The 24,064-nt window shown below is 43.5% G+C and overlaps 1 protein-coding gene across 2 annotated transcripts in view; it reads left to right on the top strand.

The window, feature by feature from the left end:
* Positions 1-204: 204 nt before the first annotated feature.
* Positions 205-24,064, top strand: part of EGFLAM (EGF like, fibronectin type III and laminin G domains) — a 179,515-nt gene continuing 155,655 nt past the window's right edge. Inside the window, exon 1 of one of the 2 annotated variants that reach the window (XM_019811656.3) lies at positions 205-954. In XM_019811656.3, the coding sequence (XP_019667215.2) occupies positions 858-954 (97 nt within the window). In that variant the 5' untranslated portion in view covers positions 205-857. The remainder of the gene's footprint in view (positions 955-24,064) is intronic. The other variant, XM_011286450.4, reaches the window with a different exon arrangement.

Genomic DNA, 24,064 nt, shown 5'->3' with positions numbered 1-24,064 from the left:
CCCAATCCCCTGCGCTGGGCCCTAATCTCCACCCCGCGTTTCCAATGGAGTGGCGTGGCCTCCACTCTCCATCTGCGCGCCTTAAATCCCATTTATCTTCTTAGCGCCCGAGACTCGGTCGGCCCCGCCCCCTCTTCTCTTATCCTCCCCCACTTGCAAATCGCAGACAGTCCTCCTTCCCCCAAGTGCGCTGGACCGACCCGAGCAACCTTTGGAGGTGTTGGGGAAAGTCCCCAAGCTGGGTGGAAGTGACCTAGAGGGGAGCAACAGGAGGAGGGTACAGCCCGGGGAGGCGCCGCATGATTTCGGGGTCTGAACCACAGCAGAGGGTCCTGGGCTCACAGTCACCCAACTCCTGCCCTGCGAGACTCCAGTGGTTGAAGTCGGCCCCTCCTAGCGCCCCAATCTAGGTCACCAGCAGGGAAGGGCCGAGCCAGGGGGATCGCTAAAGGGCGAGGGGCGGGCTGCCTGCCCCCGAGGTGGGCCAAGAGTAAGTGGTCTCAGGGCCTGCCCCTCTCACTTCCACTCGATTGTAATTCCATCCCCCGGCGGGTCGAGCCTCCCTCCCTCCCCCGGCCAGCAGGTCCCTCCCCGTCGGCTTCCTTCGCCGCCCCCGCCCCCCTCCCCGGAAAAGCCCTGCGGCTCGCAGCAGACTTCACTCCCGCACGCCGACCTCCCGGCTGCTGTCCTGCCTCTTTGGACTCCTCGGTCGTTCCTGGTCCAACCTCCCTCAGCCCTGCACCACCTCACCCGGGGCAGGGGATCCACGGGGGCCGTCTCCCCCCCAGGTCCCCCAGGAGACGCCCTTTCTCTGTGCGTCCGGGACTTGGTGAAACTTTGCAGGCGCCCGCGGTGAAATGGATTTAATCCGAGGCGTCTTGCTCCGGCTCTTGCTCCTGGCTGCCAGCCTCGGACCCAGCGCAGTGTCGCTCAGAACGGCTCTCCGAAAATCAGGTAACGCGCTCAGTGCGCTCGGGGGACACCACGCCCGGAGCGCCCGGGTCTCGGTCCCCGCCAGGACGCAAAGCGGGCGACGCACCGCCCCTCTCTCCCCTGGCCGGCGGCGGTTTAACTGGGTCCATCTCTGCCCAAAGCTGAGAAAAGGTGCGAACCTCGCCCTCTCCCCGGCTCAGGCGGTTCCAGGGATGTTTGTTTGTTAAAGGAATGATCTGTTTTGCAGACACAGTATAGATGGAGGGCTCTGTATTTGACCACGGAGAGCTGAGAGTAGGGACAGCGATCATGCTGTCTCAATTACAGAGGACTGCAACTGTGCAGAAGTCAAACAGCTCCTCCAGTGTCTCTAAACATCTTTATTGAATTCATATTGCCCAGGGCCCGGCCATTTCCTGTTAAGCGTCTGAAGATTTGCCTGGAGTTCCCTATATGCCCATCTCTGGTCCTTACCCTGCAGTGTGTAGGGATGTCGCCTCTGCTTTTAAGGATGCTTCCCTCTCTGGGCCATTTTCTCAGAAAGGGGTGCCCAATGTTTTGAACTCCTTTGTTTGCTCGGCAATTTAAACACAGATGTATGGTGTGGTACGATATTACAAAGAATTGTAGAGAACTGGAAACACAGTAACTTGCATTTCCTCTAGTTATACGGGTAAAAAGTTCTTCATCTATTTCTGTCTACTTTGACTTGGTATGTGTTGTGAGATTATTCAAAATACAACGTCCTAAACAATAAAGTTCTAAACATTATCTCCCAAATAACGATTTTTATTCTTCTTTGCTAAGACTTATTTAGAATTCTGAAAAATCTGTGTTTTCCTGGTTTTGAGGGTTTTTTTTTTTTAATTTACTTTGTAAGCAAAGTTGTCTTATGGGATTAATTACATCTTAGGAACAATGGAAAACAATGTAACTTTACTTGAATGCCGTCTGCAAAACTCTGCAGAAAGTGCAGTTTGTCTTTACAAATAACGTTTCTATAAGAAAGAGACCAACCGGGGGAAATTTATCAGAGGGCAAAGAAAATAATCTTGGCGGTTCCCATATGGCTTCTTAAATATTTTCACTGCTCAAGGATCTTTCCATTTGGAAACATGACTTGTTGCCTTTCGGCTCCAAGAGACACACTCACTCTTCAAGCTGTATCTACTATTACCTGTGCTTTGTTACCTGCCTTGAAATTTAGAGTCATTATCCTAATCTTCAACGCAGTGAAACTACGAGCTATTCTATAGCCTCTGTTCAATTCATTTTGGAGATAATAGCAGCAGTCCAAGGCAATATTATATTGTTTTACTTCTTACATGCACACGTACACACATCTTCAAGGATTTCAGTGAAGGGGCTTCTTTCTAACTTTCCTTCTAAAGTGACCACATCATGATCAATTGTATTCTGTGGGTTTATGCACATAAAACCATCTAGTCACAATTTTTGAATAATGCATAGTTACACCTATAGTTCTTAAGCTTAAGCACTGTGTGTAATATTCTTTTAAGGATAGATTTCAACCCATTTAAGCAGAATTTTTTAAAAAGCATTTCATAACTGTCTCCTGTATAAAACTGCTCCTGTGGTTTACCATATTTCCTTTCTTATGTTTTGTAGTTTGTCTCCTAAAAATATTTTCTACCTAGTTCATCTAGGATCTCATTCCGATACTCATGCCATGAATGTGCCGTTGTGGCCTCTTTGGTTTTATCTGAAGCATGGATAGGGTTTTGATAGTGGAAACTCTATCTTTTAAATATTTTTGGCATATTAAATACATCAAATTTGAGGTAGAGGGGGTGTTTGGACTAGGTTCAGCCCAGAAGAGCTTTTCATTACTTTATAATTTTATCCAGACACTGGCTTTCAGGTTGGACAGCTGCTCAGATTAAAATGACAGCTACTTCATAAACTTCAGGGGAAAATTTTCTCCTGGGCTCATTTACATCCCTTGGAAAGACTAGTTTTTGATCCGGAAAATTGGTCCAGATTAAAAACTGAATGTGCCCTGCTTGGCTCTGATGTGAACAGCAACCAGCTAATTTGTAATCTTCCCCAGACACCAGCAAGTCCTGCCAGGATCCATATAGGAGTTCTTCATACCTTGTTTCCTCAATAGAAATCGCTTTGTGAGCGGTACTTGGAAGGTAGTGTGACTGCCATGTAGGTGTACTGGAACGGTCCTGGTTTTTTGTTTTTGTTTTTATTATTACTTTTTTTATTTTAGAGAGAGGGCGAGAGAGAGAGAGTGCAAGCTAGAACAAGGGCAGAAGGAGAGAGAGGAGAGAATCCCAAGCAGACTCCACGCTGCGTGGTGTGGATCCCGCAACCCTGGGATTATGACCTGAGCCAAAGTCAAGAGTCAGACACTCAACTGACTGAGCCACCCAGGTGCCCCCAGTCCTGTTTTCTTTAGGTGACCCTGTATGTTTCCTAACGCCCCTAAATCTACTTTTGACAAGTACAGCTTTGGTGGAGAAGTCTTGTATTCAAAATCAACCAGAAAATTTCCCGTCCCCACCTACCTCTAGTGGGAAAAAAAACAAGTAAACAAGTAGCAGGTTTAATTATGAGTTTAATTTGAGTCAGACGTAGGCAGCCTTTCCCTCGACCCCAAGATAGCTCATCTGCTGTCATCGAGCATTAATAAAGAATCCTCTGCATTTGCCGAGACTAACAAGAAATGACAGCTTTTAAGTTAAGTCAAATTAAATAATAATAACTAACTCTAATGAAGTGCTTGCTACACTGTTCTAAGAACTTGGCGCATACTGATATTTAATCAACCCAATAGCTCTGTGAGATGGGTACTATTATTACCTCTGTTTGACTGAAAATGAAGTTGTGGCTTAGAGAAATTAAATATCTCTTCCAAGGTCACACAACTAGTGAGTTATGGAACAGGATTCAGGCTGTGATATTCAGGACCAGGAATGGGAGTCCTTAGCAGTCCTGTTAGCAGGGGTACGCAGCCTGCCTTGGAGGGCATCTTCCTCCTGGCTGAACCAGGGAGCTCCCATGGACAGAGCTGGATGGAGGGCATTATCCCTGCTGCTGCGCATGGGGAGCCTGTTAAATGCTGTTAAATGTTTGTACATGGGATCATGCCCAGGCCTTTAAAGATAACAGTGTGAGTGATATACTGAGAGGGAGTCCTGGAAGCCACTGTCTACTGAGCTCATCTACAAGAATCGAGGGATGTAATCTTACAGGCTGCTGAACCACTTCCTTTCTCTTGTTGAACTCCTGGGTGCTAAGTCTTGGGAGGGCCAGAGGATCCATCCAAGTACCTGGAGGTAGAAAAAAGAGGCTTCTGAAGATAGGTAGGGTATAGGACACTGTCATCTTCTGGGTCTTCACGGCGTGGAAACATAATATACCCTTCATTCCTTTTCAGAAAATGAATTAGAATCATAGACCTGGAAGGAAGTGAAAAGCCCTCATTTTACGACTGGGCTGAGGGCGATTAAGGGGCTTGTCCAACTTTACATCAGAAGCTGACCCGGAACTGGTACCCAGGCCCTCTTGAGTGGGTACTTCTCCCTTCTCCGGAGTCTCACCAGGAAGTACGGGAAAGATGGTTGTGTTTCTGATGTGGAGCAGGAAGATGGGAAAAGGAGATCCAGACACTTGTGCTAGAGCCAGCGCTCATCAAGCCACACACACGTTTCCACAGGCAGATTGGTAACTCATGGTGTTAATTAAGTCTCTGGCACAGAGACAGGGGCTGGAGGACTGCATAAAGGCCCTGCCTTTCCTCCTGTCTTTCCAGTTTGCCTGAGGTCCCAGGGTCAGTGAGACCAGGTCAGGTCGGAGTTGAGAATTCAAGGTCATCCCTAGGAGAGCTGGGGCTCCAGAACTGTCGTTAGGGAGATGCGGGTCTCTGATCTTTTCCTTTCTGCTTCCTCAGCATTTCCTTGCCTGTAAAATCAGACTACAAGGAAGATCCAAAGAAACTCAGAGAGCAAAAAACAAAAGTCTGGAAGAGCGGAGTTAGCTCATGGGCAGTGATCCTGCTCGTTGATGGTGGTGAATACACGTGCCTCTAGGTGGTTTCTGCTGCTGCTAGGGTGAGGTTCAATGGCTAGCGGTCATGGATCTTCCAGCTCTACTTCCCCCCATGCCAATCTGAACAACCTGCTGGTCGCAAGAGACTGGTTATGTCCTCATGGCTCCCATGCAAGCGCCCTTCTCAAAGCATGTCTTTGGGGGCTCATGTTTTCTATGTGTCTCTCCTTGTCCCTTTTCAACCCGAAGTACATCATTACAATGCTATCCAGATTGTCTGGCTTCTTGGGGAAAACCGGAGCTCATAAAGGCCACGTATATATCCCCCCATAAATGCTGTGTGTGTGTGTGTGTGTGTGTGTGTGTGTGTGTGTGTGTGTATCCCCAGGACCTAACTACTAGCATCCATGCAGTCCAGGCAATGTAGCAGAAATATTTCCTCTGCTGTTTCATTTCATTAGCCCTCCTACCCTCTTATTTGTTTCTACATCATATCTAATTCCTCTAAGAAGCCCCTGCATGTCTTTCTCTCTCTCCTTTGAGTCTCTGTGAGGTAAAGGGACAGAGAGGTCAAGGTCAGGGGTAAATGTCACATAACATGTGGCAGTACTTGTTTCTCAGAATTCTTTCTCATGGAAGAGTGACTTGGCCAGAAAGGAACTGAGTGGTGTTTTTTGTTTTTGCTTTTTGTTTCTTACCCTGAGCCCAGGGCTTTCATAACCTTAGAATCCTTTTGGGAGTAGTTGTCCATCTGTCTAGCTCAAAAGGGGTCCAGTGACGCAGAACTAGATTCTGGGAAGACAGGGACTCGGGCGTCTGAGGCCATAGTGGGACCTCAGCTTCCACTGGGCTGTCCTGTGGATGTCCTGAGTCTTCCTGCCACACCCACTCAGTGAGCAGGACTAGTTTTTCTCAATCGACTAAATGAATGATGTGATGTCATGATCGAAACAGAAAATCTTTTGAGCTGGTCAGGACCCCTGCCACTGATTTTGGTCATAAGGTGTCAAACTGCAGATATGGGAAGTATACCTGCTATTTCAGGGATAGAAACAGGGAAACGGATAAGAGGTACCTCAGAGCCTAAATGGCACTTGGTAGTGGACACCCCCAAACCCATCTTTGAATCCACTCCTGTTTTGAAGAAAGACCCCAGAGTGTGGCTTCAGCTTCTTGAAATGAGCTGGAAGACATTTGCGTCCTAGTCACTACTTGCCCCCCAGTCTCATGGGATCGGGGGGTGGGGAGGGGCCAGCAGGGGACACAAGGGAAAGTCAAGTCAAACCGCTGTCAGCAGAGGATGCACTTTTCAGAGCTGGCTCAGAGCAGATCTGACCTCTGCAGATCTCAGGCCAGTGATTCCTGACCTTCCATGTGGGTTAAGAATTCTTGGAGTGCCTCACAGGCATCCGCCTTCTTAACAAGAACCTCAGATGACTTGAGGTGATTTGCGGGCCCCATTTGAGATGTGACAAAGGAGAGGTTAGGCTCCTCTCAGCCTCCTTCTCCTCTGCACCTGCTCCCCAAATACTCTGCAGGACACTGACAGTCTCCCCTTCCTTTGTTCATCCACACCACATGTGATTGGCAGCAACAACTCATTGCTCTGGGTCTGTATTGTAACCTTAGACCCCACAGGTCTTCTGAAGGTTAGATTTGGGGCTTGTGGTCTTCAGAAGATAGCTGAGCAACATCTCTACTAGGCAAATCCCCACCCGCCACCAGCCTGTTCATTGAGAGGTGGCTGCACAGAGGGAAAGCCTGTAGTGGCATGAACAGAAGCCACATGGAACTGTGTGTAGCTAGCCCCTCGGCCCCCATTTTCCTCAGACCCACTGTACCCTCCCAACCCCCACCCTGCACCTGTTCTTTCAGCCTCCAAAGCTGCCTCCTCCTTGGGTGAGAGCACAGACTTTAATATTTGGCAAATTTGGGTTCAAGTTCTGACACTGTTTTTTGTTAGTTACTTGATGATGTAAGGCAAGTTATATTAGCTTGGTAAACCTCAGTTTCTGTGTCTGTAAAAATAAGATGAGGAAAGAACCTGACATTAAGGTTGCTAGAAGGATGCAATCCTTCTAGCGATACATGTACTCAAGCGTTTAACCGGCACAGAAGCCTGAGGCTGAAGGCAATATTTATGAAACTGGGATTGTTTAATCTGGACAGAGGAAAAAAAAGAAACGGAATGAATATGTGTGACTGAAAGAATATGTTCCAGGAACAGCAGTAAACACAGACACTTAAGATTTCGTGTTCCTTTTCCATACATATTAATATTTGATTGATTACATGTGATTTAATTTGTACTGAGTTGTCAGATTTTTCAGATAAATTAATTGGCATATCAGAAGGACTCTTTGGTCAACCACATGCCTTGATTTTTGGTTTAGAAAATGTAGCTGCCAGGTTTGTGGTCTTGCTTGAATGGATTCCTTTGAGAAACAGTAACCCCAAGGGTGGTGGATGATTTTTGCCTGGTAATTGTCTTGGGGAGGTTTTGCAGGGTGTGGGGCGCAGGGGGAGCAGCTGTTTCTAAACGAGAATTAGCCAGACTGATGTGTAACTGGGAGTGGAGAAAATCTCTGTGAAGCTAGGGAGTTAAGAAATGGTTCAGGTTTGCTCATTGATCAGGAGATTGGAGTAATTCATGAGCCGCTACCAATGACATGGAATGTTAGAGGTCAGGCTCCATTGGCTCTTCTTTTCCTATTAATGATTCTTGCATTTCCTCGGCCATGCAGCCCCTGCATCCCCCCAGATAACCCACCGGCTTATTTTAAGAATCGAAGGAAATAAAACAGACTAGTGCTTTGCAAGAGCCGAAGCAGTACATAAAGATGGGATATTACCATTCGACAATAATCATCGTAATTACTATTACCTTACCAACTAGCCAACCAAAGATATACTTTCCGAAGCTTTTGTCTCCTTTCCAGTCTCTTCCTCCTCGCTGCCCTGAAGACACTTGATTCTTTCTTCATCTGACTCTGCAAATCCTGAGCAATTTAAATCTTAACACTTGTGTTTGCTGACAGGGCACCCAAGATCCCGAATCAGATTTAATGCAATGTTAATGCTATTTATTTATCTTGGCACAATAGGTTTCTGTTAGCCAGTTAATGGTTTACATTGTGCAAAAGGAGTTGTATCAGCAGGCACTTTTCTGTAACATCTGGGCAATTGGAAACATAATACTTAAATACAACCTGAGTGTAGAGCCTTCCTTGGACAGATGGCTAATTTTATTGATCTAATTTTACACTTAGGAATAGGTCCCATGATCCTTTGCTTGTAATTCTTAGAGTGAGCAGAGAAATAAATAAAATGGGTGGTGGCTGTGAATTAGATGCTTGTTATATTGCTTGTAATTTATTTTTAAAATACTTCAGTATAAACAGTCATTGTGTGAATTACTTTCATCTCTACCCGAAGGGTGCTTAATTAACACTAGAAGTAATCTGGCATAGAAGGTACCACTCCTGCATAAGACTTTATATTTTATTTTAATCTCTCACTGCCTGTGCCGTACCAGTGGTTAAATATTTTGAACTTGATCTCTTGCTAGGCAGAAACCCACACTCCAGGGCTAGGGAGTTACCACTTGAACTTTTAAAGTCCACTCTCAAAAGTGACTTGGGAAATACATGAAAATAAGTATTAGCAAAAATCCAATCTAGAGGTTTTGTTAACGAGCATAAATTATGTTAGAAATAATGTTTCCATTGGTGAAATATGTGAATAGCTAGGAAGATCATACATGTCCCTCTATTTTTTGAATGGAAAAAGAATAAGAAGCACTAAAGCCGACAGTCCAGCCGCTTTAGAGTTGGGCTAAAGCTTCATTCAGTCCTAGATTTTGCTCACTTAACAGTAGACTCATTTGCCTGCTCCCCTAGATGATTTGCGGATTCCGCCATTAGAATGTTGATGTACCTGCCTCAGCAAGGTGCTTGCTGCTGTAACAACCCCAAATCTCAGTGGCTTAACACAAGATTTATTTTTTATTTACTCGTAGGTCCAAAGTGGATGCTCCTTGTCGGGCAAGCTCTCCTGGACTGCTCCCCTCCAAGTGTGACTTGGAGACCTGAGTCATTCTTTCCCTGTGTCCTCTGTCTTGGAATGCCATCGTCTTTAGAATGGGCTTCCAAGCTATCATGGAAGGAAAAGAAAAGGAAGGCCCCTGTGGGAGATTTTTACTTGCCAGGCCAGAACCTGGTCCTGTGGCTCCCACCTAACTGTAAGGAGGCTGGGAAACATAGTTTGGCCACGTGCACCGGAAGAAAGTGACCCGATGTGGTGGATAGTTTCTGATGCAGTCCTTTGGAGTTTCTAAACCCATAGACAAGGGATGTTAAAAGAGTAAAGTTTATGAGAATTTTGGTGACCTCTTGCCAACGAATATTTGTGTACGTGGCAGAACTTGGCCTAGAATTTGCATCCATTATAATGTGCAGTCTGGCTGAAAAGCAGATGGCTACCATCTATCTATGTGTTGGAAATCATCATAATTTAACAAAAGATCCTAAACACTAAGCAGTCAAATTGACTTAGATTGGTTTGCAAAAGGATGCAAAAATGGGTATATGTTTGCGTGAATATATGCTATTTGTTGCCACTTTTTTTGTCCATTTTACGAAAAGTAAAACTAGTCCCTTTTAAAAAGTAAAATAACTATCCAGTTGGTTAAATAGAGTACATTTCTAAGGCACATCGACCAGAACTCCAGTGATTTCCCTATAGTTTTCTGGAAGCTCCTTCTATTTGTGTCCCATAACAAAAAGGACTATTCATGGTAGGATAATTTATTCAGTGAGATATACATCTTAAAATATAAAAATCAGTTTTTAGACACCACAGCCTGCTTTGATGGAACGAAGATGGTGTGGACTGATCCCAACAAAAATAAATTGATACATTTGATTGAACCACTGCACTTCCTAAAACACTTTCATCGAAATGATCTCATTTGATCATTTCCACTGGGAAGTCCAGAGCAGATGACTTAGCAAAGAGGAAGTAGGCATAGCCAGGCCATGAACCTGGGTCATCCAGCCCCTAGCCCTTGTTGCTTCGCAGCATTCCAGAGGTATTCCTGCAGCTAACAGATAAAAACCTGATCACTACAACATGCCTGAGCGGCTCTGCAGTCATGACGTGCAGTCGGGAGGAAACTTACCAAGGCTTGCCACTCTTCACTTGCAAAGGCTCCAGTGCATGTCGCAGGACACCATGTAGAATGATCTGGTACTGGTACGGTCGTACTCCTGGCTGGTTAGTTGTGCATTTTGTCAAGTACACGGTGACTGAGGGGCTATTTACGATCGAGAAACAACTGTGGTAGCTGGAGGCTAGCTCCAGAGTCCCCCAAGATGTCTCCCCAAGAAGACCCTTTTGGGGTCTCGGGGACCACTCAGAGGACTCAGCCTGGCCTTGAAGCTTGCCATTCCTGTACTGTTTAGCCATTTTCTTTAGTGGCAAATGATGTTTGCTAGACCTTCAACGTGGTGTATTTCAAGGTTTATCATTCAAGTCTCAAGACTTGCTGTTGGTTTCTTAAACAGCTCTGTGATATTCTAAGAGTTCCTAATTAGTGTAGTTAAATAAACCATTAGTTTGAAAAAAGAACTATTCCTCTGTTAGCTGTTTTAAAGTAATTCATGGGCTGTGGTTACAACCTACACACATAACACACATCCCTTCAGCTTCGAGCAATTATAACGAGAATCCAGTAAACAGACCTGGATTTGAATCCTAGTTTTCAAATTTATTCTTGTCTGATTCCAGATAGAGAACTTAATGTCTCTGTTCCTTAGATTTTCATCTGAAACTTAAGGCTCATAGTACCTGCCACTAAGGTTCTGTGTGATGAATAAATGAGATGATTTCTGGAAATGCACCTAGGAAAGCACTTAGACGTTTGGTACATAATTACACTCCAGAGTTAGTCCATATTAATTTGATTCATTACAATTTGTAGAGTTTGTACAGCGGTGGAGATGGTTGCTTTTTCATACTCGAGAGGCCTCAAATATTGACAACATTGACACAGATGTATAATTGAGTTTAGTTAGGCTCCCGTGAAAATGGAATTGAAAATGATTTCATTTCCTTAATTTTATATTATAGATTCTTGGAGTTTATGTTGTTAAATGATGACTCTTGGTATCTAGATTAGTCATAAAGATCATGTTATCGATGAAAGATCTGGAAGTGGCTTAGAGTTTAATAAAAATAGCCAACATCCATTTTGGGCTTTGTATAAAACCGAGACGAAAGAATCAAGATCATATATCAAAATTGTATATAGCTACTAGAGTAGTAACAGATTTTCATATATCAGCTGTATGGCTCCTTACCCAAAAAGAGGCTATTTGCAGTTAGAATATAAACAAAAAGTTTCCTTAGCTACCTTCTTTACTGTGGTATTAAGAGAATAAGTATAAAAGATGCTATTTCTATGATATCTATTCTCTCCCCATTTTGAGTCAACCATGCTCTCTGCCAGAATAATCTTCCTAAAATGCAGTTCTAATCCTGTCACTCTTGTGTTTAATATTCTTTTCTGGCTCCCTGCTGCCTTCCAAACTCTAAAGCTGAACATCCAAGGTCTGTCACAATATGGCTCCAACTTACTTTTCCTGTCTTCTCACTGAATACACAACCTGTATTCCAGCCAAACTAGATTATTTGCTATTCTATAGTCTACTTCTTCGTTTTTCCAATATGAGCCTGTCGACATGCTGATCTGCCTCCTTGGAACATCCTTCCCACGTCTCTGCTCAGGGAAATGCAATGACCCTTCAAAGCATGGCTCAGTTGCCCCCTGTTCTGTGAAGTCTTCATGTTCCCTCCCAGCCAGGATCCATTTCTGTTTTCTCCCATTCTCCCTTGTATTATGTTATCGGTGTGCCTGACTCATGCCTTCTATTAGATTTGTAACTTTGTTGAGGAAAGCACTATGACATCTTTCACCTGTGGGTCTCCTCCATCGCCTGGTGGAGTGTCTTGCATGCAGTTGGCCTTCCCCTGGCAGCTGTGGAATGGAAAGAGATGGCCTTGTTGTGGGCAAACACCTTTTTACGTCGTGTGATTAATTTGATTCTGCTCCCCGCTCCCGAATTCATTTCCTCCCTCCAGCACAATACAGGAGAGGTGTCACTTCCATGTGCCAACAGCTTTGCTCAACCTGAGCAGACATTTGAAAACGCGCACTGCAGTCTGGTTTAGAGAAGGAAATATCTCAGCACTCAGTCTGCAGCAGTATGTAATTTAAATCCTACCTACGTGCTGCCAAAGGCTATTGGAATTGTGGGTTCTTACGGAGTGTCTGATCGAGTCCAAATTGTGAAATATGTCATTTTCCATACGTGGAGAACAGGTAGAGTTTGAAGTAACATGCAGGGCTGCCTCGGATCTGTTTTTTATCATGTCTTGGAAGGTTAAGAAGCAAAGGCAATAATACCATTTACTGGTACATCAAAAGATAGTGGGGGAGGAGGAGTTAACAGTCCAGTGTTCAATTCCCCTCCTTCCCCCACCTGTCTTTAAAACCGAAGGAAAATGAGGCTGTGTGGGAATGGCATTGGTGGCATGATTGAAAAGGTCAGGTTGCGGGAGAAGGGATAAAGCCAGTCCTTCTCTCGTAATGAGATCTGACTGTGAGGTCGGGAGGAAAACAGTACTCAAGTTCTTCAACATTCTTCTTCAGTTTTATTGTGCTGGCCCTGGCTTGCTTAGGAAGATCAATTCTGTAATCCCTGGAAAGTAAAGCAACCAAAAGCTGGAGTGTTTGCAAAGGTTTTTCCAGTCTTTGTTTTGCAAGGACCAACATGTCTGATAAAATGAATGCCCCTGGGCAGCCCAACCAAAAGCAGCTTACAGAGTTTGGTTGATTGACCCACTGATTGACCCATTTAATTGATTGACCCATTCACCGGTTGACTTCCATATGTATATATGTATATGCATATATATGACTTGGATATATATGGAGAGAGCAGAGAGCTGAAAATAAGTTGCATTGTAGTAGCAATTAAAATTGAACTAAGTAAATGATATACTGCCAAAGTATTTAGGGGGAAGCTTACTGACATATGAAATTTACTTTGAAGTACATAAAAAATAAGATTCCCTGATGGATGGAGAAGGGGTAGATTGTTGGATACATACGCGATAAAGCAAGTAGTAAAATGTCAATGGTGGAATCCATGTGGTGAGTGAATACATGTTCACTGGAAAACTCACTTTTCTGTACGTTGAATATTTTCGTAATCAAGGGGTGGAAAGGGTGAACTGAGTGTTAAATAAACAACGACTACAGAGTTTTACCCATGAAGACAGATTCCAGCATATTGTGCTGTGCACCCACACACCCTGGGGTTTTTCATCTTTGTCCTACCCCTCACCCCACATCCACTCCCTCTCATCTCTGCCCCCCTCCTTGCCCTGAGGGGCTCCTTAAGGCATTACTCAGATTGAGGCACTGGAAGGAGATGAGGGGGAGCAGGGGAGAGAAGCCAGTGTATTTCTTCCCTGATTCCCCCTGCTTTGCTACTGCATTTCTCTGAAACCACCGCTCCTGCCCCTTCATGGATCTTGGCCCTGGCCAGCTCCAGTAACCTGGTTTTTCTCCACTTGCATTTTCCGCCCCTGGTTTTTCTCCACAGGCATTTTCATGGCGTAATGGCAACACTTCTGGAGTGCTGAGCTCCGGGTTGCCATCAATATCCCTCGCTGTCCCTTAAAGCAGCTCACATCTCTGTAAGTAGTCTTTTAATTAAAATCTTTTTTAATTAAATAAATTCTTCTTCCTGCTGGGACCCTGATACCTTTGGTACTATTGCTTTGTAATATATGCCCTATTTCTACGATTTCCCTCCTTAGGCATAACCATAATGCTTTGATTTGTATGTACCTTGCATTCAGATCTCTCTGAGGATCAGGTCTGATTTAGCTTAAGGATGCCTGCTGTAGATTCCTGGCAAGAGTAACAGGAACCTTGATCTTTTTGAGGATGAGCTTGTTCTCTGGGCCCAAATCTGCTGGCTTGTGTAAGAAAGAGCATATCGAGACCAACCTATACATTGCTGTGTGGTGTTGAGAAATGATCGCAGTGATATTCATGACCCCTAGTAGAAATTCTAGGAACCCAGAGCTTTCTAGAACACATATGAAATGAAGGGAGGATCATTCTTCATTTCTTGAGAAAATCACCATGAACCAAATCTAACCTCTTATAACTCCAGTGAATTTGATCTCAAGGGAAAAGACCATGGGAAGCTTGGACTTTTTCCCAGTTCTTTTAGGTTTGTTGCTGGTTTTTAGGCTTTTGATATTTTTTAGACTCTGTTCTGGTTTCTTGGCTATTTGTATCTGATATTCTACCGATGAGTGGAACTGAACTGAAAATGCTTATCGTTCAAACTTAAAAGAATTAATTAGGCTACACCCTTTGTCTTGGTTTGGATTCCCCAGTAACAGACAAAGAGTTGAATACAAATAGTTGATCTGAAAGGTAAACAGAACAAAACAAAAGCTGAAAACAGGAGCGTGGGGGAGTGAGACTGTCTACTGAGAGGAGAGTCCTGAAGGTTTTCTTGGCAAGCGGGTTACATTATAGATGATAGAGCTTCAACTGGTGGGAGAAACTGGAGGAACTGGTCCAGAACACATGGTTCAGAGTTGTCCTGCCTGAGGAGTAATTGAGAAGGCCAATAGGAGTTAGAGCCTTCACTACTTGTGAGTATGCTCCGTTTAGAATTTGCTTCTAGGGGGGCGCCTGGGTGGCGCAGTGGGTTAAGCGTCCGACTTCAGCCAGGTCACGATCTCGCGGTCCGTGAGTTCGAGCCCCGTGTCGGGCTCTGGGCTGATGGCTCAGAGCCTGGAGCCTGTTTCGGATTCTGTGTCTCCCTCTCCCTCTCTCTCTGCCCCTCGCCCGTTCATGCTCTGTCTCTCTCTGTCCCAAAAATAAATAAACGTTGAAAAAAAAATTAAAAAAAAAAAAAAAAAGAATTTGCTTCTAGGTAACTCTATTTGCATTTAAAGGCGTGCATCTTGCTTTCTCAAAACAATGACGATTGCCCAAATTTATGTAGTACTTGCTGTATACCAGGCATTGGTAGTGACAGCATAGCCTCCTAAGGCCGGCATCATAGAAACCCTGGATTTTAGCACAAGGAGGGACCTGATGGGTAGCTGTCTTAACTCTGTATGGTCTAGTGAAGGTAAGTCACTGGCCTGAGATCATGCATCTAGTTAGTGGCAGAATGAGCATGAGGACCCAAGGCTTTTGACCTGTGGCCCAATGCTGTGTCTGCGAGACCCCACCACCTCTGTGACCGGGGAGTAGGTAGAGACTCTTATGTGCAACTTCTCTTCTTTCCTTTCAAATGTGGTCTTTGCTTATCTGGTTGGAGGTAAAGAGCCCTCAGCTGAGGCTCCTAAGACAGTGCCACGTCCAGAGAAACAAATGAGCTGTGAAAAGCTTGCTCCTGCTGCTCAGTCGTGGCCTAAACTACCTTCTTGGCTCCTCCTGGTTAGCGCTGTACTATACAATCTGTTGAGAGACACCATCTTCTAAGACACTGAGACCCACAGGTAGATAGCCAGGGGTGTCAGGGCAGAGAAAAGAGTAATGTTGTACAGGATCAGAATTCCCATGTGAAATTACCCCCATAGCATGCTCTTAAGTGAATCCTTCCAGGAGACACCCTGAAGGGGAAATTGAGGAGAAATTTGTGTCATAAGACAGTATCAGTGGCTTAATCACTTGGCTTGCCTCTCATTGTTGGGGGTCACCTTGAGGAATTAATCCATGATGGCAAAGTTCCAGAACATCTTTAAAAAACACAGTTACAGTCATACCTTGTAGAGAGCACTGCCTACATAGAATTTTTTACATGGAATTGATCCTTAAGAACCAAGGTCAGAAAACTTTCTGTAAAGGGCCAGATAGTAAATATTTCGTTTATTTTTATTTATTGGGTCTGTATCACAACCCTTCGGCCTGGTATTGTAAAGCAAACGTAGCCATAGGCATTATGTAAATAAAAGTGTGTGACTGTGTTTCAACAAAACTTTATTTACAAAACAAGCAGAGGGCCATATTTTTCTGGAGTTCTGGTCAGCCCAAAGCCTTTAGGTGGTACAGGTCAGCAGGCCTGTTGCTCTCTTTTGTTTGCTTCCTCTGTGGTGTCTTTATTCATTATTAATATCATTAACATTGTCTTTTTCTGCTGAAAGTTTATTTTCTGGCAAATAGCTTCATTCAATTCCTAAACACCAACAAAGATGGCATTGGTATAGTGCTTAAAAGGAACGTTGGCTGTTAGAGCAAGTCCAGGGCAGTTAGCTTCACATGGGTATGGGGGTCTAATCCTGAAACAATCAAGTTATCAACCAATAAACTTTCCGTTTCACATAGATAATAGGCAATAAATAACTATATCTAAAACACACATATGTAGAAAGCATTATAGATCTGAGCCCTTCCTAGAATTCTCATTCTGCTCTTATTTTAAAATAATGATAATAGCTTTGTTTTAAAGAAAAAATAAAACTCAGTTGTTCTCAAGAGTAACTATTTTCATAGAATTACAATAGAAACCCTCCTATCAAATCCAATTTGCATTGGTTAGTTAATTGAAAGAGTTAGTTAATGGGACAATTTAAATATAGATACATTCTATTTTCACTTAAAAGATGGCAATGGGAAATTTACTCAACGATGTTGAATAAATTCGTGTGTAATGACACACAAATGTAAAAAAAAACAGCGACTGGTAAACTATTTCAGAATTTTTAAATAGCTTCAACATTCATGTGGCTTTACTACATGCCAAGTACTATTTCAAATGCTTAGAAACAATTGTACTTTTACTCCTTTTAACATCCCTTTGAGGTAGGTCTTACTTCATTACCCTTTTGCAGATGAGGAGACTAATCCCCCTAATCCTAATTCAGCCAAAAGAAGTTGAGTGGCTGAACTGGGATTTGAACCAAGCCAGACTGGGCTAAAGCTTTTCTTGTCAACCACTCTCTTCTGCCCCCTCAGGGGTGAAGTTGCCTTGCAGAAAAGAGGTTGGAGATTTGACCCAAATGGCCACTCTGATGCTCAAATCTTTTACATTTTAAAGTTCACTCTCATAAGTACAAATGATAGGCTCTCAGCAAAATGTATCACGAGGCATCAGCCTGGGGCGTGTTAGGTGAGTACAGCTTTCCAGATTGCCTAATTCCTCAAGGGAGACACGCTTGACTTGGTGGCCATGGTGGACTTCCAGCCCAGAGTGAGGTCTTTCTTGACAGGGCGTGAGAAGCCTCTTTAATCCTCAGCCACGTGCCCTGAAATTCCAGCTTTTATGGATATAAAATTGCCATTAGAAAGCTGTGTCACTGGATTGAGTATCTGAATATGGAGTACCGTGCCACCAGCGCCATCTTGCTACACTTTACACAGATTACAAAAAGTGAGCAGACATCACTCCTGAACAGTGACTGTGCACCTACAAAGTGATGACCAGTGGGTGAGCATGCTCAGACAGTCACGTCCGACCTAAACAGACCAAGAAGGAACTGAATGCAGCAGGCCTGCTCGGAGCCTACCAGGATGGTCTGGCAAAGCAATGGCTCCACTGATGTGTTGAGTGGTACTTGTCACCTTCAGATAGGAGGTGTCTCTGAGGGCATTGATGGAGATATAGGAGACTGACAGTTGATGATGATGATAGCTCATCCTTACAGAGAGCTGTAGTTTGAAAAACTCTTGCCATATCATTAGTGTGTTACTGGTGGTAGATTTTAGAGTCAGAGTGATTTTACAATCCTTCCTACTAGATCTGTGACTTTGGTCTAGTTCCTTAATCTTTGTGAGCCTCAGTTTTTTTCATGTGTAAAATGGGGCTAAATCCTTTATCTTTTGGAGTTTTAGAAGTTAAGTCCTATGATACCTAGATGCGCCTAGCACTGAGCCCGGTTTGCTGTAGGTTTAATGAAGATTTCCTTTATACATGTGAACAATCAGATCCTATATCTTCCGGTTCAGATTGGCAGTCACCGCACTTTATCACACACTGTCCAGAGGCAAGCACATTTCCATTTAATAACCCACAAGGCAAAGGAACCTTCTAGTCAGGATGGACACCCAACCAAACAGAAGACAATGGATCAGTACTCTGAGTTGAGACATGGAAGTGAATATCTTTCATGCCCTGGATGGGGACAATGACAAATAAATAATGTGCTTTTGGTAATCACATACTTATGATTACATATTAATTTATTCATTCAGCAATTGTTTATTTAGTAACTACCATATGTCAGGTATTGTGCTAACTGCTGGGAATGAAGTGAATAAGAAATATAATAATTTCTCTAAAACTCATTAACGCTTTGCAAAATTCCAAAGATATAATGATTCCTGTTGGAATAGAAATTAGTTAGTTTATAATTTAACTCTGTGAGATTTAAATCATCTGATTACAGATTACAGAACTAATTATAAAGCTGAAAGGTACATTATGAACTACTTTTCCAGTATAACTTCTTAATATAGATCTTTATTAATGTATTTTTACATACATAAATGAAAATTCAGTGCACAGGTCTGTAGTTAAAAAAAACCTGTTAAAGATAAAAGGGCTAATGTATTTGATAAGGCTGTTTTATCGTATTACCCAATTTTCTTGACATCTTCTAGCACTTTCTATATAATTAGTAAAATAGCTGTAACTATTGTGAAAGAAAGATGGTCATTTTTAAAACTGGAAAATGGGAAAAACATATTGGTGGGAACGAAAGGACCTCCATTTTGATATTATCTATTATTCATATTATTATTGTCATCTTCTGGCCAAGTAGAAAGCTTTCATCTCACAGTTGTACTTAAAAAAGCAAAAACAAAACCAAAAAAACCTAAATAATTTTATAAAATGTTGTAATATCAAAGAGTCTGATTGAGTAGTCCACATTTAAGGTTTGAGAGTGGGGTCTTGAGTTATTGAGACTTTGGCCCATAGGTTGAGAAAATATAGGGCTTCTGTGCATTCTTGGGGAGAAGTGGTGTTCTTTAATTACATAGTGGAGCTGAGGACAACCTGAGTGCTAATTTTTCTTGTACTAAAATAGTCTCTGACTATAAGAAGGAAAAAAGTGACAAGTATTTGCTTTATTTTCCTAAAAAGTTACATAATTTAGTTGTCTAGACAATATTAAATTGACTGCATTGTTGAGCAATCCCTCATCTGGTTGTGTAGACCAGATGTGTGCTATTTCTTCAATACTGGGGCAATTTTGAAGAGGTAGGAAGAGCACTGGGTTAGAAGGCAGGGCTTCCAGGTATGAGCCACCCCACTGTTATGTCCTATGATTGGATCTGTGATCACCATGTATTGTTATGAGGAACAATGTTATAGGGAAACCCTGCGTGGTTTGCCTCATTATTAACCCTCAATTCCAGGAGTCCTCTGTGGCTAGAGGGGATAGGAAACTTTCTTTTTACGATAGGAAGTAGAACCCCTTTAAACTCATGTCTCATACCAAACCACTTTTCTAGATTGCCTTTTTCTTCTCTGGCGCCGTGTTCCTTCCAGTGTTCCAAGCTTGCCTCTCTGGAGTTATCTCTAATTCCTTTTCTCTCCTCCCCTACTTGCTGATTCTTCTTTCTTGGGAATAACTCTTTCATTTCCCTCCCTCACATTCCAGTTTTTAGGTCTTATTTCAGATCCTTTTTACTTGAGGCCTGCAGTGGCCTTTGAATTGACTTGCCAAAGTCTTTCTGCTTCCTTCTCAGTTGTATTAACCAGACTAGGTTAGGTTATGCTGCAGTAACAAACAAACAGAAAATCCCAGTGGTTTAAAACAAAATGTACTTGGAGGTTATGTTACATGGTCATCATAGATTGCAGGAAGAGGGTACTGGGTGATCTTATACTGACAGATGTTCAGTATGACGTGCTAACTTTCACTCACAGTCACTGGCCACAGGTAGTCACATGGCAGAAATGTGTGACCCTCTCATGTGCTTTTAACAAGTGGAGAGAGAGATAGTGAGGAGCATTCGAAGGCTTCCCTATTCTATCCTACAGTGAAGGCCAGAATCCTACACTGAAGAGCGGGTCCTCCAATAAAGGCCAGGGTCCTCCAAGGAAGGCCATTGGTAATACCGTCAAAGCACTTCTTTAAGTAAAACATTTCAGTGGTTCCCACTGCCTATCTCTATCAGATGATCTACAATTCAATCTAATATTGAATATTGAAGATTGAATATTCAATCTCTAATATTTATTGAATAACCAACAGTTATGAAGCACTTATGACGTCAGTAAGATAATCTATTATCTTGTCTGTTTCTCATAACTCTCTTCAAGGCTGCTGTTATTATCCCATATTGCACATAAGGAAACTGAGGATTAAAGAATATCCCAGTTTAGTTTTCTCCAAATTCAGACAATGTGGCGAGGACTCAGATACCAGGAAGCCCGGTGAGGGAGGGGGTTGTGGTAACAGCAAGAAAGGAGTGTCAAGAATGTGATAGTGAGTGAGTTACCACTGAGGACTGCGAGGGCTTTCAGTCCAGCTGCAGACCCTCTGAGAGACTGGGGAACAGAGCTCAGCTCTCCCTTATGGGCCAAGGAACTGGGCTAGTTTTCCTCCTGTATGTCATTTGCTGGAGGTTGCTCTTGAGATGTTAACTCTCTAGAACTTATGGCCTGCTCTGTCCGTAAGCCAAGCACATGCTATCAGCCAGAACATACCCTTTGGCAGAGATGAGCAAGCTGTTTTCTAGAGCCATCTTGGTAATCCCGGGGAATACAGGCATTGGCAGCTTCTGCTATGGAGAGGTGAAGTTACTTGCCCAAGGAATACAGTGAATAAGATTTAAACCCAAACGCGCTTGTTCCAAATCCCACTGTTCACGCTGACCTCTCACTACTTACTAACACAGGAGACGGATCCGTGCTTTAGCCCAAATGGTCACTGATCACTCTTCAAACCATCTTGTCCTTTTTCTTCTCCATCTCTTTGTTTGTGCCATTCCTTCCACTGGGAGCGCTCTTTGCTCTTTGCCTCCTATTTAAATTCTGTCCGTGATCTCTGCTCAGCTCAAACACTGCCTTCTCCATGAAGCCTTCTTTGATCGTCAGAAATGCAGCCTTTCACCTCTTAATGCTGAAGCAGTCCAGTAATGCACCAGCAGCACTTACTCTGTACTGTCTTACATGGCAGGGATGCATTTATAGGTTTTTCTCTGGATTAGACCAGGCTCCTTGTGAGCCTGGACCATGTTTTATTCAGTCACTTCAAATGCTTAGTGGAGTCAGACAGATAAATATGACTGTATACATGCATACACACATCCATATGCACATTTACTTCGCTTTCAGTCCATGTTGACTGACTTTCCTGAAGGTCATGTTGAAGTCTGGATGTTGGGAGGTTTCTGTTTTTAGGCTAACTGTGCCACCGTCAGCTTCTCTACTCACATGACTTCTGGCCTCTGTGTTGTACTTACAATTGCCACTCCTGAGTAAGGGCAGGAGCTGACGACTGAGGGCAGGACAGTTTCCAGCAGTTTGTGGCAGGCTCCCCTCCATGTATCATGTCTGAGCAATGTGTATCTGTCATTATTCCCATTAGAAATAGGATTGCATTGGGGCGCCTGGGTGGCTTGGTTGGTTAAGCGTCCGACTTCGGCTCAGGTCATGATCTCACGGTCTGAGTTCGGGCCCCGCGTCGGGCTCTGTGCTGACAGCTCAGAGTCTGGGGCCTGTTTCGGATTCTGTGTCTCCCTCTCTCTCTGACCCTCCCCCGTTCATGCTCTGTCTCTCTCTGTCTCGAAAATAAATAAACGTTAAAAAAAAAAATTAAGAAATAGGATTGCATTGAAGATGGTTTGCCTGATTCAGGTGACATGAGAGGAGAATGTAATTCACCTTAAAGTGACACTCCACACCAGGGATGCCTGGGTGGCTCATTTGGTTAAGTGTCTGACTCTTGAATTTGACTCAGGTGTTAATCTCATGGTTCATGGGTTCGAGCCCCACATCGGGCTCCATGCTGGCGGCTAGGAGTCTGCTTGGGACTCTCTTGCCCTCTCTCCCCGCTCACGTGCATTCTCTCTCTCTCTCTCATTCTCTCTCTCTCTCTCTCTCTCTCTCAATACATAAGTAAACATTGTTTGAAAAAGGTGACACTCCACAATATGCTAAGGATTGCTAATGATTAGGAGGTGACAAAAACCTTTGGCTTTCTTTGGTTCAGAACTGCGTAAAGGGAGATGATTCTGGAAGTGCTTTCACCTAATATTCAGAGTTGCCCTTTCGATGGGTTAGGAAAACGGCTGTAACCTGCAGAAGGGGATTCCACCTGGCCCTCACTTTCAGAGAGGCATTCTTGTGGTGCTGAAGCATGGCTTTCAGATTTCCACTGTACAGCAGGGCTCATGAAAGGAAATAGCAGAGTAGATGATCCTGGCCTCATCCACAGTGTCACTTTCCTAGGTTGTGCACCCAGGAGGTTTTGGAACGTGGTAATCCCAACCCCTCCTTATTAATATTGCCGTTCCGTTTCAAGATGCTTTGCCAGAGAGGAACTTCTGGCCACAGATGGTGATTCATTTTAACAAAGATAGATGACCCTTATCTTTTCTTCCCCCCGTGAATGCAAAAACAGATTGCATTCTCAATCAAATCCTTTTTTTTAAAAAAACTGTATCGAATAATTTGCCTTAACAGTTCTTGTACAGCAAATTCTAAAATTAATTATGTAGTGGACCAAAAAAAAATTCATTTTCTTTTATGTGTTTTAAATAAGTTGCCTTTCGATTTCATTAACTGCCCCTTTATTCTTTTTTTTCAATGATTTATTTTTTTTTTTAATGTTTGTTTATTTCTGAGAGAGAGTGACAGAGTGTGAGCAGGGGAGGGTCAGAGAGAGAAGGAGACACAGAATCCAAAACAGGGTCCAGGCTTTGAGCTGTTAGCACAGAGCCTGACATGGGGCTGGAACTCACGAACCCTGAGATCATGACCTGAGCTGAAGTCGGATGCTTAACTGACTGAGCCGCCCATGTGCCCCATGCCTTTTTATTCTCATATGGCTGAGTAAGAGTTTAAGGATGGCTTTGCTGTGTTTCATGTGTTTGTCTCCACTGCTTAGGTAGAAAGTCTACAAGGAAAACGTTGAAAAAAATCAGCAGCTCCGTTGTGAGTACTTGCAAATACAAGCCAACTGCAAGTTTGCCTTTATACCCCAGATTCTGATATCTGTCCCACTTATACCTCACTCGTGTCCCCCCATTTACTGTTCTACATTATCCAAGTACCCACAGTCAATGAGTTAATAATGATCCCTTGGTCGAAATCACACAGAGATCCCAGATGTACCAAGAGGGTAGTACACAGGTGTACGTGTGTAGGCAGCTTAACTACGTTTTGCAAAGGTACATGTTGATATTATGAGAGTTTCGTATATACCCGTGTTAGCAGGTTGTCAGGACCGGGAGGGTGAGCGGTGCTTAATCAAGGAGAACTTTCTGGAAGAATGAAATTTTATGCCAGTTGTAGACGGCAAGGACATAATGCTCTAGAGAGTCATGTAAACATTTATAATTATTGTATTTGGTGATTTAGTTGGTATTTCGGTGGAGAACCATTAACAATTATTAAAAAAAAATCAATTCCTGCTCTCTTGTCTATTCCTCTCACTATGGAACATATGACAGAGAGCGTCCTTGTGAAGAGGCAGCTCCATTGGAAATCTTTCCTGTTTTTGTCGTTTTTCGGTTGCAGCTTTTCCTTCTGTCTTTAAGCGTCTGACTCCATGTGTTTTTCATTTCCACTCAGAAGAGTGTGAACTGCTGTTGACTGCGGACTTCCAATCTCATAAGGCTTTTTGTTTTTAACCTTTTAATGTGTCTAGTGTTTCAGACTGGGAAGACCCTGAGCTTTCTAATCTGGGCTGTAGGCAGCTGTCCTCCTATGCTGCGCGGTGGGAATGCAAGCTCGTTCTGCTTGCCATGCGACAGGCCAGTAAGTTCAGAGGCAAGATTGGGGGGTGAGCACAGTGACTCTGTTTGGAAAGCCAGCAAACGGAGGGGATGGTGGACTAT

The sequence above is a fragment of the Felis catus genome, chromosome A1 (assembly GCF_018350175.1).
Source record: "Felis catus isolate Fca126 chromosome A1, F.catus_Fca126_mat1.0, whole genome shotgun sequence".
NCBI classification, from domain to species: domain Eukaryota; kingdom Metazoa; phylum Chordata; class Mammalia; order Carnivora; family Felidae; genus Felis; species Felis catus.
The sequence above is the reverse complement of the archived record's forward strand: the minus strand, read 5'-3'. Positions and strand labels throughout refer to the sequence as shown.